Here is a 16,012-nt window from a genome sequence, read left to right as displayed (position 1 = left end):
AAATTGCTATGGCACTCAGCTTGGAGCGCTAAGTGCCTCTGCCATGATGCTTGTACTACAAACTAGAGCAATTTATAAAATATGGGGGGAAAAGTGTATTTATTTTTAAGTGCATTGTATTGAGAAGAAAACAGCATTAGGAAAACTGCAATATAATCATTTCATTTTAAGTTCTGTGGAAAGACAGCTCAGTCTGCTTAATGGATTTGAAAAGATGACTTATTTTACTTACTTTTATAACCTGTTGAAAGATCAGTATGCTTTAAACACAAATTAAAATTGGGATAATTTGAATATTTACTTAGAAATATATTGAAACAGCATAGAAAATCTACACTGTGTCTACAGTCCCTGTAGGATTAGTAAATTCCTCTTTGAATAGTCAGTGGCATGTGCCGCAGCCTGAGGTGAAAGCACTTGAGCCGGTGAGGATAAAAGAGGGAGGAGAGGGGCAGGGAGGCAGGATAGGATAGCAGAGCAAGTGGCCACTGTTGGTGCAGACGCTGCAGGAGTTCACAATGGGGTCGGTAACAGCGTCCGGGCGTTTGGATGTTTTTGTCGTTTGCTTTCTTCTGCCCTCGTTTAACTCAGCAAACTGGATCATGGCAGAGACACCGGAGCTCCGGATTTTCCCCACCACCGGTAAACACAATTAGCGTTGTGAGAGAAGTCAGGTGGCCACAAGGGACAGTTTCCAGTAGAGAGTGATCAATTTACACACATTTTAGATTGGTTAAGTGCAGCTGTGAAGTGGGTGTTTGAAAGGACAGGTTCAGTTATAAAGGTTCAAATTTTTTATCTAGTAGTTAGAAGTAAAATGTAAATTTCTGCTGACTACTAAACTCTATATTAAATGTGGCATTAGCTTAAATTGAATTAAACAGGCTTCTCTTTAACTTTTTCTTAAAATGTTTTTAGATCTAATATCAGTAAATTAAGTCAGTAAGATGTGAAGTTGATGGTCAACAGATCAAAGTCAGCAGTGCAGTAAAATTTTCTCATGATACAGCCTAACAAACAAAGATTTAAGGTGGTCAGCCCCAGTTTAGATTATTATATAGCATTTATTTTAGCTTGTCTAAGTGCTAAAAGTAAGGAGAATTGGGAATACGTTCAGTTAACTGTTTTACTTGAGTTAACATAAGAAGTAGACACATTCTTAGCGTTTATTTATAGCATAATTACATACACTATGATCAGCAGACATACACATGTTGTTTAGAGACGCTGCCAGCACGTTTATATTATTAAAACGGTTTTAGATCGTTCATATGACAAAGAATTCTCTCAATAAGTGTTAAAAAGTTTTAAAATGTGTTGTGATTGATTTTGTGTTTAACCTACAGACTCCCGGGTGTAGATGTGATAGACTTTACAGTCCAAACTTTTACTCTCTGTCTCTCTCCAGTGTATTTGCATTTAGTTGCCACAGCGACAGCAGTAGAAGTATAGTTAATGACCATCTGTATCTTCCAGGGCTCGGGGTGAAGGAGCACTCACAGATTGTTGCTCACCACAATAGACTGCGCAGCCGGGTCAAACCCATGGCAGCTAACATGCAAAAAATGGTTTGTGGCACCTATTGTCTGTCTCCTCTGTGTGTTTTTGAATAGTGCCTTTGCTGTCACTGAGTTTAACATCACGCTTTTGTTAACAGTGTGGGCTCACGTAAACTAATCAGTGTGGGTAGACTGCCTGGTCTTCCTATGCAGCTCATGTTTTTCTCCTAATAAGGAACATTAGTCATTTGTTGTTGTTTCTCTTCCCATTCCTGTGTGAAAAACACTTAGCTGCAGGTTGTAAACTTAATTGTTATGCTTCTAACATTAAGTAAGCCTGCAGCTTCAGTCCCAAGGCCCAGAAAAACAGTAATTGTCATAAGTGTCAGTCACACTGATCAGGAATGTGTGAAGATATGAGGTAGCACGTCCGAGCTGAGTGCTCAATCAGCTAAGTGTGACTCTCCCATGACAGCATCTATAACTTAGGAGGACTCTTGAGGTTACTGAGGTCCCTGTGCATTTAAAGGACACGCTGAAGTGCAGAAAAGGCAGCTTTGATCAGTGGCCACAGTTGTTTCACTGAAAATAATTTGAATTCTTAAAAGTAAACTCACCAAATGACCACACAAACAGCAGGGTTTGGGGTCGAGCTGTCTTCCTTTGTAGTGCTGATAGTCTCGGCGGTGTGAAATAGTAGCGTTAGTGCACAATTTGTTCTGCTCTGCTGCAGGCTCACTGATAGCGTCAGAAATGAGAATGAGGCCAATATCAACTGGGTGTGTGCAAGTTTGTCAGGGTCACTAAGTTTATTTCTTAGACAACTAAAGTTAAGTAACTAAGCAACATTTTTCACTTGTCTCTTTATTCTAATGATCAACAGATAGGTCTATTGTAAACATGACAATAACAGCATGTTTCGAGAGAAACAATGAGTAATGTTTCTGAATGTGCAGCAAATTCTAAACAGCAGTGCTAAATTGTTTCCCTGTCTTACTCCATCAGTTGATACAGTGCTTATCTGCACAACTCTCTTGCATGTATGTGATTATGAGAGGTAATGAAGGATTATGAAACTCACTGTGTACTAGATACCCTTTGGGCCCAATATGAGATTTGTGCCAGGGCAAACTGTCACTTTTTCATAGATTACATCCTCAAAGCCAGTCGTACAGACTGAGCCCCTTTTCTTCGACTGCTCTTCAGCCTCAGAGAACTGTTCGCAACTGATAAGGCAGTAATGAGAAAAAGAGGATGTGGATAATCACTTTGCATTCACAACTCTGGTTTTACAGGTAATTTCCCCATGAAAACCCTCAGAGAAGGCTTTGCCAAGCTGAAGAGGCATTATTAAAGAGCTTTACTGATAAACGTTAAAAGGCTCAAGGCTTCGCCTGTGTTTGCGAATATCTTAATATACTTTTTTTCTTCCCCCTCTCCCGCACAAGAATGAACCAGCAAGTATTATGGTGAGATTGTGTTGAAGTGATTATTATATGGTCCTTTAGGCTTTGCTTTCAGGATGAGATAAAATACCAATATTCCAAGAATGAATGATGCTCCTCCTTTTCTCACCCAGTGCCCTGTCGGCGGATTTTCTTTGAGCTCTTTAGGCTAAGAAGTATTGAGGTCATACCATCACTCAAAGAGGCCGATATTGAAGTTTAATGGTCTCTTTTGATATGGAAATCATGACCTCTGTTTGTGAGATTTTATCTTACTAATCTCTCTCAGAACTATACCCAAGGGTCCAACGTGTTATTTTAATGTAGTTAGCTTCAGAGGGAACCATTTTCCTGAACTTTAGATGCAATTCCATTTTTTCTGTATTTTTACTGCTACTAAACACCTGAATATAACAGTTGTTGGCGCCACAAAGAAGGCTGAAATGCATAAATTGTTCATGCTGTTAGGCGCTGATACATAATGGCACATTTCAAAATGAAAGATATTACCCAGTGATCTAATAGCCCTCCGTCATCAAAGGCTTTGGCTGGCTGACATCAGAGAGCAGCGTGAATGATGAACTCAAGAGGCCTCAGCGTTTTGACACTACACAGCAGAGTTACACCAGGAAAACCTGTCTTGAAAATCCTGTCAGTCTGACATTTCAGACAGATTTGGATTTTCCATCTGTACTAATTATGAACAGAACAGAGGGACAGAAATACAAGCAGAAACAGGAATCTCTGTCATTTAGGCTAAAAAATGATTGTGGACATTTGAATCATTCTTCTTTGACCTAAAGTTCGTCAGGATTGTAGCTAACCATGGACTGTGCTCACTGAGTTCACGCCTCAACTCTTAACAAAGCCCTGTGATTGATTTGGGTAGTGCAGTCTTAGCAGTGCATGACATCAGAGAGCCAGCCAAGCAGACACATCGATATAAGATCCCTCACTCCTGTTCTGGTAGACATATTGCACACTGCTACTGCAAACTAATGGTTTTGCACCAGAATAACAAAGAGTTTTATGTATATCAGTGGACTGTTATACAGCACTTTATTTGAACACCCAAAGTGCTTTCTTACTGCACTCATTTACTCAGTCACACAAGCGCTTTTATCAAATTTAGCATTCACACTCCAATAGATGCATCTGGGACAATTTGCATCTTGGCCAAAGATACTTTGATGTGCAAGCCAGGTATCAAATCACCAGACAACCTGCTCTATCTCCTGAACAACAGCCAGCCCAATATCAATAGTTCCAAAGTACATCATAATGGCTTTCACACGTGCACTTTAGCTCTTAACTGTTCTAGGTGCTTAAAAAGGGTATATGAGGGGCACATTTCTGACACATATTCTCAATATTAGCCGATCTTTAACTTGCCAGGTCCCTGGAATAAAGCCTGTCTGATGCCTAACTGTATGAGAACAGAGTCACTCTATAAAGGCAGTTATTCACTGAAACCCCACTGAGGATTTCTGGTACTGTTTTCTGCATCATGCTTAATCTGCAAAAAGACAACTTTTGTCCAATTCCTCTTATTCCAAAATTACAAAAAGGAAAGGGACAGAGCACTGATGCTAGTGATAGTAATAGAAGTAATAGAAGTCTCCTTAAAGCTAGAAAGTTATTGGTTCGAACTCACCAGCTACCTGGGGCCTTTATGTATTTTGCAATATGAATGGTAGTTAGTAAGTGCATAGTGAATGTGGCGTGTTGTGTAGAGTACTCCAGGAGAGTAGAACATTGCTATATAACAATCAGTCCATTTACCATGTAATTTTGATAGCTGACACTGGCTAGTCATTGTGTATAATTAACCTACTTTAGATGGCCTTGATATGCATCACTTTTTAAAAGACAAAGTAGTTTATTTGGAACTTTTGGTAGGAAATACTGACAATACTGATCAAGTCTGACATAAATATAAATAAATTATAAATATTATAATCTAATGCATCTTAGATTATAAGATGCATTAGATTATAAACAAAAAATCAGAGAAACACAGTGTAAACAAGACAAAGGGCCTGTTTGAGCTGCATTTTCTGATGACCATAAAAACAGAGACGAGATTGGAAGCATTAGCCTTTTATCTGTGTGTCTCTTTGTTTACTGTTGAAATTGAAACCCATGCCACTCTATTGCAGAATAATGGGGATGTTAATTTTCTATAGGACTGGAATGAGGAGTTGGCTACACTTGCAAAGGAGAGAGCCACATTGTGTCACAAAGAGCCTTTCCTTCAACACTCCTCGTCTTTCAGCCATATTGGCTGGAACACACATCTTTCTGTTGTTGGTGCTGCTTCATTTTCTGACATCATTGACTTCTGGTTCGAGGAAGGAAAAGATTTTCTCTACTCCAGCGGCCGATGTAAGGAAAATGCCACCTGTCAACACTATACCCAGGTATTCACCAGCATATACAAACCTTACACATGTTTATATGAAGTCCCACAGCTGCATACAGTTTCTGTTGCCTATAAAAATGCTGTTTTGTGTGTCCAAATCCTCTCTTGTCTTGTAGCTGGTCTGGGCTACTTCAAGCCAGGTGGGCTGTGCCAACCAACAGTGCTGGAGAAATGGAGAACTCTGGGAGATATTTGTCTGTGCATACTATCCTGGGTAACAGTTTGCTTTCCCAAAAAGCTAAATATTAAAAGTATTATTAGAAAACACAATTTTTTTGCTGCATATATTTTCATGTTTCAGGGGTAACTGGGAGGTAAATGGTCAACTGGTGATGCCGTATAAATCAGGGCTGTACTGCTCTCTCTGCACCTCCTCAATGTCTGGCTGTTTGAGACTGTGGGACCATGTAGGCGGACTATGTGGTAAGACAAACACACACACAAAATGTATTTATAGTTGTATTTTTTCAGTGACAGCAAACTTTCTTTAATATTTAATATGATCAGTTCCCAGTTGTTCATTTTGCGGCCTACATGTTTTTGTGTTTCTAATCAGAGATTCCAAAGAACCCATGTCGTATGAACTGTGGCGAACACGGCCATCTTAATATCTCCTCTTGCAAATGCAAGTGTGACCTCGGGTTCACTGGACGCTTCTGCCAGGGTACCAATTATCAACAGCTGATGTCATAAATATCATTCTCAGTGTGCTGTCCTTGTTTATCTTAATGTACAAAGAGAAAGCAAAGGCAAAAATGCTGCTGTTTTATTGTGTGTTTTTCAGTTCGGTGCAATGTGCAATGTGTGCACGGACATTTCAAAGAAGAGGGATGCTCTTGCTTGTGTGCTGTTGGCTATGGGGGTGCTGAGTGTGCAGGTAAGTGAAGTGTGCTTTAGTATGCAACAGTCTGCCACAAGAGTAAGGCCTCCTGCTTGATATTGTGCAGGTCTCAGTTGAACTGACTGATAATCTCTAAGCTGTCAAGTGATGGATTTCACTGGATGTCAGATGCTGACTTGTGGTATCAGTCAGCAAGATGTTAGCAACACATCTTTTAAGTCTTGTGAATTGTGAGTTGTGGTCTCCGTAGTTAAAATTAGTTTGTCCAGCTCACATGTGCCTGATCAAAATGAGATCTGGAGAATTTGGGGATCGAGTCTACACCTCAGATTCCTGTAAAGTTTCTCCATCTGTTCCTGAACATGTTTGTTACAGTGTTGCAAGGTTACTGTACTAAAAGTGATCGCTGGCACAAAGGGCTGTCTAAGGTGTGATAATATATATATATATATATATATAGGAACAGCACCATAAAAATAAAACAAAGGCAAAACTAATAATAATAACAACAATAATAATAATAATGATAATGAAAATTAAATTTGATCTACTAGTTTAATTTCCTCTTCTTGGATCTTTTTAAGACAGCTTCCAAAGATGCTGCTATTCTTTGATCACTTCCTGGAAGTCCCATTCTGAGCATGTGCACTGTCCACTTTGCAGTTTCATCACAGACCTCAGACTTGTAAAGTCAGCAAAAATTAGCTTCTGTTTACGACTGATTTCATTTTATCTGATTTGGACAATCATTGGTGTTAATGAGAGCTTGATTGGATTTGCAAGGAGTTTTCAGTTTACGAGTCCACATGCAGCATCTCAAGTGATGAGCAAGGTTAGAAACACGTTAGTGGGTTAAAGGCTAATAGCGTTGGTACACTCAGTTAAGACCTGAAGTACAGAGTGTGCTTTATGGCCACACAAACACAGTATGCCCTCAGTGCCCTCCCTAGTTACAAGATTTGGTTCCTTGCACTTCCTGACAAGGAAAGGATAACCTATCTGACACATCAGATGAGTTAGAGCACAAAGACCCGTGTTAAAGGAGGCTTTCACTGAGAGATCTCATAATAGCAACTACACTGAAAGCAGCCGAGAGAAAAGTCGACCAAACCACAGGGTTTTTTTTAATCACACCTCGACATAATGTGCAACAAAGTTTAGGCTGGTTGTATGTGTTAATGAACATCCAGAGGACAATTAATGCCTGCAGTACACACACACACACACACACACACACACACACACTGTTCACTGATATAAATGAAAGTGCAATTAATCATTTTTATCAAAAGCAACAGCTTTTTTAAAAATGTGACTTACATTTACATTTTAGGTGCTTTTAGATGGTGGACAGTCAGCGTGTACTACAGCCTGAAAGCCATGAATGTTTTACCCTTGTCAAAGTTCCTGAGATGCTCACTCTTTTTTCCAATTGTCCTGCTGCATTATAGAGCCAACAATTTGACATTTGCCAGTGGAATCAGACAAGAAAATCTTACTTCACCAGTTAGTGGTTTTAATATTGTCACTGACCAACGGTTCTTTATGTTTTTATATATCTAATCAAGTTTTGCTCTGAAACCAAGAAATGCTTTAATTCGTCCACATAGTCCACACACATAATGAGAAATGCCATCTGCTAATGACATGGTAAAGGATACTATAGTAGTTTATTGATGGCTTCATCATTGACCTTTAGAGGAGATATGAGGGGATTTTCTGTGATCTCATCAGGTAGACCGGTAGACACTTTAATACCTTAGTGTACATCTGTCACGGTCCTGGGTCCCCTGACCCAGCGTTTTTAGTTCTTTGTGATTTTTGTATTATTGTACTTGTGTGTGATTTATTCTATGGCTTCTAGTTTTGATCCCTTGCCCTTCATGTCTCTCTGTGTCCCCTCTGTTCTGTTTAATTGTGTGTCTTTGCATGTTTGAGTTTCTTGTTTTCTGTCACTCTGCATTGTGCATTATGTTCTCATGGTTGGTCTTTTGTTACTCCCTCTAGTCTAGTCTCTTGTGTTCCAAGCTGAGTATTTCCCTCTGTGTATTTTGGTTCTTAGACCTCTGCCTTATGGTTTGTCTCTGTGTTTCTTAGTTGCTGTCTCCACTGTGTCAAGTTCGCGTCTCTGTGTGATACTTCCTGTTTTACTTTGATGGTCCGTGTCTTATGTGAATGCGTCCTGCTTTGCTTGTCTCGTCAGTCCTGATTTCTCCCAGCTGTGCCCTCCTTCTGTGTCTCATTCCCCTCGTTACTTCCCAGTGTATTTAAGCCCTGTGTTTCTCTTTGTCAGTGTCATAGTCTCCCTCATGGCTGTGTTTCCGTGTGTGTTAGTCATCCATGTTCCAGTTTAGTTTTCCATGCCATTCTGCAATAAAGCAGCTTTTTGAGTTTAATTTCATTGTCGTAAGTTTTGCGTTTGGGTCCTTCTCCTGCCTGTACACAGCCGAAACATGACAACATCACTTTATTTCTGAGAAACTGGCAGCCACTGAGTAAGGCAAGGCAAGTTTATTTGTATAGCACAATTCAACAACAAGGTGATTCAAAGTGCTTTACAGAGACATTAGAAACAAGAACAAATAAAAAGCATGATTTAAAATTGATTAAAACAAGCAAATAAACTAATTAACTAATAAACAAACAAACAAAACAGTATATAAAATCAAAACAGATAAAATCGAGTAAGGAAATTTGTGCTTGTTCCCAAGCATGTGTAAGCCTGTTCTGTCTGATTTGAAGTTGGTGGTCAGTGTTATTACTCTTCATTTTTAGTTTATGTGCTTGTGTCCCAACAGAGAAAGTGAAATTCCCATTTCAAAGTTGTGATCTCATCATAGATGGAAATTGCTTCATGGTGTCTTCTGATGTTGAGACCTACTATGGGGCTAAAAGTCACTGTCAGGTGTGTGTGCGCCTCACTAAGGAGCCTCATCGAGTTTTCTATAAAACAACATACAGAGACCAAGTTTAAACTTTTTCTTATGTAAACCATCAGGAACAAGGAGGCATTTTGGCTCAAATCCACAATCAGAAGGTTCAGGACATTCTGGCTTTTTATCTTAGTCAGCTGGAGACGAGCAACGAGCTCACCAGGAATGACTTTGAAACTGAAAACTTCTGGATAGGTACTCTTTTGTATTATAAATTAATATAAATGAAATATATCAGTTATATCTTTAACACTGAAAAACACTGACACTTTAACTTGCTGTTTTTTTTTATTTAGACATGCTATGGGTATGGATGTAGTTGAAATGGTGCATAGATAAAACAGCATGTTTTTACTCCACAGGCCTGACATATAAACCTCCAAAAGACTCATTTCGCTGGGACACAGGAGAGATTCCCAAATACTTCAGCTTTGCCTTTGGGCAGCCTGACAACCAAGGGTAAGAGACCCATTTAGAATGAGACATTAGCTACTGACAGACGGCCGAGGGAAATGGACCAAAACAAACAAAGCAATTCTCCTGAAAGGTGGAAAAATCTGCTTCTCTGTTTTGTTTTTTGGGGGGTGGGTTTGGACGTTTGTTTTCTTTTAATTTAGCCCCTCCCCCCTCTGTTTACTTTAGTTCTTTATTTTTATTTCAAATTAATTAATTAACCCAGTTTTTAACCAATAGAAAAAACAGTGATCTTAGTTGACATGCATCCCTCATTAATGCCACTAGATGTCTCTGTTTCCCTCTGTTTCCTTAACCTTTGTAATTATAATCACTTCTTTTGTCCATGCTCTCAGTAGCAGTGCATAATGCTAACCATTTCTGGTATCTATCACAAACCTTTCACATTAGTCCACTCACAGCTTCTCTTTTTCTTTACAGTTTTGGAAACTGTGTCGAGCTGCAGGCATCGAGTGGTTTCAACTGGAATGACCAGCGCTGTAAAACACTGAACAGATACATTTGCCAGCACGGTATGGATGAAAACCTAGATTAAATTTTTGCACAACTGGCTGCCTAAAAATATTGTAACAGAATTTCAGAAAAAATAAGACTTGACATTTTTTATTCAGAGATAAAGCTTAACCTGAGAGGAACACTTCTTTTTTTCTTCACTATGAAATCTTTGCACATTAATTTTACTCAAAAGCAACCGCTGTTTGTCCACAGATGATTTGCAAATGAGAATGTACTGTCCTCCTATGGCAGTCTTCATTTTGAAAGAGATCTGTGTGTCCTAAAACCTCAGTGCCTATAGTGCTATTATAAAAGGATTCACTACACTGACTACTTTGTAATTTGTACTCTTTTTTTTTTGACATTTTAATACATTTAAGAGAGATTACTGTAATAAGATTAATGCTACGTTGCAGTTCAAGGACAGTGTTTTATCTTCTAAGCCGCATGGTATAAGTGATCCTTTGACATAACGAAAAATAAATATTATATTTTAATATTAAAAAAATCTATATAAAGAGAGCGCAATAATAGTTTGTTTGTTTAGGTAGCAGAATGGACATCCCCTCATTTTTCCATTTAAAAATGGCCTCTTCTTTACAATTTTGGTTTCTGCTTCTTGTACATGCTGTGCTGCACTGTGTCGAGGCAATTAGTTTTCCTACTTCACTGCCTCTGTCACTGATGTTCAGTGAAGTGTAAAATATTAATCCAGTGTGTCCAGTAATGATGTGAAAACACAGAAATCTCCATGTGATCCCGCTCACACCTGCCTCTCAGTCTAAATCAATGGCACTCAGTGCTCACCATCAAGAAGCTCTGAGTAATCAATATTCCTCAGCTCCACAAAAGCCTTCAGTGTCTGAAAACACACACACACACACACACATGCACTTACATTGATCATGAGAAATGAGATGGTGGCAGATGTTTAGTTTTGCCCACTTGAGTGTGTCTTTGCAAGTGTTTGCTGTGTAATCTATTGATTACTCACAGCTGAATGATGGATCTGCTCTGAATCTGGTCCTCGTTGCAGGGATGTGATTTTTTACAAACCACCTTTCTGTTTTTCCTTTGTGTACAATGTGTAAAACATGATTAGTAAATTGTGATCAAAGGAGAGCTTGCTGCTGAACTGTGTCTGTAGCAGATAGTCCTACATGGTTTTAACAAAGCTAAATTTATGGAAATATTCTTCCTCAATCAATAACGTTGTCACACTTCCTCTCAAAATAAAAGCAAAATTTCACTAAAGCAACAAAGAACTACAAGCATAAATTAAGCTGATTATAAGTGCACAGAGCCCTGCAGCCCATCAGACTAATTTCCAGACATTATTGCTGTGTTGTTTTAATTGGTAATAAAATGATAAGTGGATATCACACAGCCTGGAGCAGACACTAAGTTGTGTGTCTCCACAGTACCGCTTGTACTTGTGTCTATGTGTTTTTTTTATGTATGAAAACGTATCCACAGTTTGAAACTCTTTCATGACTTAAACATTTATGACTTTACAATCATTTCTGAAGAGAACCGAAGGATAACTTGAGAATTATAACACAAATGCGACATTTTTTGTGTGAACAACAAGCAGAATCTCTTTTATATTTCATGTTTTTCTTTTAACAGATGCAGAGCATATTGCTCAGTGGGAGGACAGCAGGTGACCTGGATTTTTCAAAGGGGTGAAATACTGCAGGTGTGATTATTTTAAGATGCTGGGACAATAGCCACCAGTGTTGGTGAATGTTTTGCTTTTGTTGTAGTACTTTACTGTGCAAATCTCTTTAACTACCATTTTTACTGGGAGAGCAGGAAATACGTGTGATGCAGTGACTGTTTGACATATGTGTAAACATGCATGAAAATAGAGTATGTGAGGCAGAATTTGTTAATGAAAGTCAACATTTGCTGTGAACACCTTAATTCTTCAACACAGCCTGAACTCTCTTGGGTAGGCTTCCTTGTAATTTCTTTATGTAGTGTTCAGGAATAGTTCTCCAGGCTCTTAAAGGACATTTAAAGTTCTTTTTTGGACCTTGGCTGCCTTTTGTTCAGTTCTCTGTCAAGATGATCCCACACTGCTTCAATAATGTTGAGGTCCAGGGGAGGTCCTGGAGAGGATAATACATGATCGGACAGGACTGAAAATGACTGAAAAAGGCACCAGTGTTCATGCACTTTCAGACCTTCAAAAAAACAACAAAAACAACAACAACAAAAAAAACAACTGGAGAGCTTATGCTCAAAACCACTGGCTCCTTTGAAGCAAAATAAAAGAAATAAGGGGGTGCTTAAGACTTTTGCACAATACTGTACATGGATTCGGTTAGGTTTAGATGTGCTTTAAATAATTTACAAGTATTTTACAATGAAATGGCTTTATGCCACAGCTGGAATGAAAAGTCTCACATGCATCAGTGCACTTTTTAAAATATCTTCTTCCTCACCTGTCCTGGAAACTCATGTGTTCAGCCAACATTAAAGCAAATTTGAGTTCTGTTCATCTCGCTTACAGAAATCAGGCATATTTATTTAGGTGGTCACTTTGATCCAAGCTACGGCATCTCGGTACATTTTGGATCTGCATGGATTGTTTTTAAGCAAACATCAATGATTCACTATCTCCCGAGGAAGACCTTCACAACTTTGGTCATCCCCTAAATTCTAAACATAACCATGAGGTTGACATTTCTTGCCATAGTTTGATTTAATTTAGAGTTTAATTCTTGGTTACTCTTTGTTTCTTTGTTACCTTTGTTGAATTTTGAAAGGATTTCTTTACTTGTTTGTTTTTGTTGCTCTTACCTCTGTTTGCTGTGTCTTAATTCTTCCCACCTGTGATTAATCGGTCCTGTGTGTGTGTGTGTGTGTGTGTGTGTGTGTGTGTGTGTGTGTGTGGTCTTTTCCCCTGCCTGCTTCTGTGAGTCTCTTCTAATTATTTCTCTGGGTGTGTTTTTTAAATTATTTTTATTCTTCATGTTTTTTTCCTTGTTTTGTTGGATTTTAATGTGACTCCACGCTGTCTGTATCTTGGGCCACTTGGGTGCTAAATGTTAAAAAAGCAAATAATAATTTTAAAATGTTGTCACTTTTAGAAAAAATATATATAGATAGACACAGTTATAATGGTTTCAGATAGTGAATTCAAATGGTCTCTTCTAGAGCACCAACATGGGGTACTTATATCCTGATATACGTGGCCAGCTGTGTATGTAAGCACCTGTCAAACTCATCACCATCAGAATGAAGATGTTTAGGAAATATGAGGACCTTTTCGTCATTCAAATACTTGTTTGAAGTTGAGACTTGCTTTTTACGGTTCAGGTTAAACATGCTCTACCTCAACTTTAGCTTAAAGTACGATGGAAGTTTAGAGACTCGAAGGAAAGACAAAGGTTTGGGAGAAAGATTGCATTTGGGAAATGAACGGCCTCACAGGCATAACCATGCAAATGAGTGTGTGTGATTTAAATGTGGATCGGGTCAGTGAGCTTTTAATGGGGACTCTAAGGTCTGACATCACGATGGCTTTTGAATTAGCAGAGGAAGATACTGCTGGATGGTAAATAATACACTCAGATGGAAGAATGGGATCAGTGCTGCAATATAACTGGGTCAAATCAGCCTGCAGTGAATTAATGCGAATAAGCACACAGGGTTAAATAGTTACAAATGTCCTTAAGCTTTCAATTTCTACTTTATATATTTTATATATTCTCTCTGCAAGTATGCAGCACATCCAGTTTTACATACACATGATACAGACAATCACAGCCCTAATCCTGCTAGTATACCTGTACCTATAGCTAATGCTCCAACACAGACATTTAAGGGTTAAAGAAGTGTTTAGCTGTAGCGGTTAAAGTTGGTATTTAAAGAGTCATTGTTTCAGTGATGACATGAAAAAAGTCGTTGCCTCTGAAAAGATAACATGAGTGCAGAGAAATATTCAGCCACACTGTGTGCCATCAGTGAGACGTGCTGTCCAATAAACTTTTTTTTTTTTTTTTGCTGATGTGTTGGTTTACATCTCTGACAGTCTTTCTAAGCAGAGTGTGAGTCCTGAATGTGCCTGCGTCTGTCTGAGAGCGTGCTCAGTATGTGTGAATCTTTGCCTCATGCTCGTTGCTCGCGCAGCTTCCTGCTGGTCTCATGGTGCCCCCTGATAAGCTGGTGCTGCAGAGGGTTTCAGAATGGTGCTAGTGGCAGTGGAATTAGCTTCCATTGTTATGATAATGACAGTGATACTCGTGCCCCTTCCAACTCAGACCAGCCATTGTATGGAAACAGGAATGCAATTTCTCCGGCAGCGGCAACCGACAATCCTCTATGAGAGTGAAAGGTCCCTAAATGACTCTCTATTCAGGCGAGGCTAAGGGGCCAGCAGCCAATTAAAGTGGGAGCAGAAGAACAGTGCCATCCCGAAGACCTGAGGCTCTCTAAACACACACATTAAGCAATACTGAGACACACACATTAGATTCTGTATTTTCTTTTTGACAAAGAACATCTAATCCTCATTTTTTCCTCACAAACCTGAATCTTTCTGGGGTACAGACAGTTTGCACTATATAACTCAAGAGGTTTATTGAGCACAGTGTGTACACAGACTCAGGAACACGCGTTACTGATTTGAAAGTGCCTCAATATTGAAGTTGGGAAATTGTGGGACAGAGTTCCAGAGCAAAGTGGAGACACTCTCCCAACACTACCCATCACCGTTAAATTGTTCGGCAGTGCTTACGGTATCAGACAGTCTCCTCTGGCAGCTCAGGCTGAGTCACGATGGAGTACGAAGAGTTTCGAAAGTGTGAGCGGTGAGTTAAGTGCATGTGTGCTGTTGGGATCTATGAGCCTTAAGCTCATCAAAAGCCCGCTGGGCCAGATACATTTCTTTTAATACAATACAACTAATACTGCCCATCACTCCTCTGACAATTACTCAAAGAGTCTCCCAGAGAAAACAATGAACTTGAAAGTTTCATTTATTCTACGGCCAACTTTAGCCCCAAACTGTTTCTCTGCTCATTTGAACTGCCACTGCATAAACATCTTGTCCCCATCTAAAGTTATACGTGTTTAGCCATCTGAAAACTTTTTGTAATAACTGTTAATATGAAATCAATCCTCATATACTGCTTATAGCTACTCCAGCCTTATTAATTATTAGGTTTTAAATGCACAGTGCGGTGTCCATATTTTGCAGTCCATTGCTTTTGTTGTTAGTGGAGCCCCTGCCAACTTAAACCTTGTGTGACTCATATATTGCCAGTTCTCATATAAAACCTGTGTCTGATCAGACTAGTCAGTCCATAAATATAAGCTCAAGTCTAAAATATCAAACAAGCAGCCTTTGTTTTTGTTTTTTTTGTTTTGTTTTTTGCAGTATCTGACCTCATAACCAGCTTTAGCTTTACCAAGATTAGTTCAAATGATTTTTATTTGCAGCTGAAAATATTAGCCAATGAAAGGCACTTTCACTGTTGGTGTAAAAAGTGAATAATTGCAAAAAGCAGCAAATCCCAGGTGTTCAAGAAAACAGCATTTGTCATACAGGATGAGCTTGTAATATGAACTGAATCAGAATTTAAGTCATAACTATTCTTTGTAATGTGTTGGTTCTCATTTATGTTGAGGTAGAAAACATCATTTCATTCATTCCTGGATGATAATGTATCCTGACTTTATTAGAGTGTCTCGGGGAAGCTGGAGGCCACTAAGATAAAACAACAGTCTTTAGCGGGAACTTTATTAAGATGCAGCAATTTCATGAAATGTTGGCTCTTTTGCAGCAGAGCAGTAGGCATAATCTGCATTTCAAGGTACGTGGTACAAAATATCTTTCCACCACACAATATTTCAAGACCAGGACTTAGATGAAAGCTCTCATACAGCTGCAA

The 16,012-nt window shown here is 39.0% G+C and overlaps 1 protein-coding gene across 1 annotated transcript; it reads left to right on the top strand.

Annotated features, from left to right (window-relative positions):
• Positions 1-517: 517 nt before the first annotated feature.
• On the top strand, positions 518-12,678 carry LOC146583222 (C-type lectin domain family 18 member A-like). The gene is made up of 12 exons (XM_085268618.1): positions 518-642; positions 1,477-1,568; positions 5,131-5,364; positions 5,483-5,580; positions 5,668-5,789; positions 5,923-6,030; positions 6,151-6,243; positions 9,006-9,112; positions 9,206-9,335; positions 9,503-9,599; positions 10,035-10,126; positions 11,739-12,678. The coding sequence occupies exons 1-12, from the start codon at positions 519-521 to the stop codon at positions 11,774-11,776; spliced, it is 1,335 nt and encodes a 444-aa protein (XP_085124744.1). The 5' UTR covers position 518; the 3' UTR covers positions 11,777-12,678.
• The last annotated feature ends 3,334 nt before the right edge of the window (positions 12,679-16,012 follow it).

Source organism: Mchenga conophoros, linkage group LG1 (genome assembly GCF_057382185.1).
Source record: "Mchenga conophoros isolate Kocher_MC1m ecotype Shallow Benthic linkage group LG1, M_conophoros_male_GT1.1, whole genome shotgun sequence".
NCBI classification, from domain to species: domain Eukaryota; kingdom Metazoa; phylum Chordata; class Actinopteri; order Cichliformes; family Cichlidae; genus Mchenga; species Mchenga conophoros.
The sequence above is the reverse complement of the archived record's forward strand: the minus strand, read 5'-3'. Positions and strand labels throughout refer to the sequence as shown.

Excerpts from the sequence above, each read along its gene's own strand:
- LOC146583222 (XM_085268618.1), top strand. The coding sequence starts at position 519 with ATGGGGTCGGTAACAGCGTCCGGGCGTTTGGATGTTTTTGTCGTTTGC. Across the intron at positions 9,600-10,034 it reads GGGCAGCCTGACAACCAAGG|TTTTGGAAACTGTGTCGAGC; the intron begins GTAAGAGACCCA and ends TTTTCTTTACAG. Across the intron at positions 10,127-11,738 it reads CAGATACATTTGCCAGCACG|ATGCAGAGCATATTGCTCAG; the intron begins GTATGGATGAAA and ends TTCTTTTAACAG.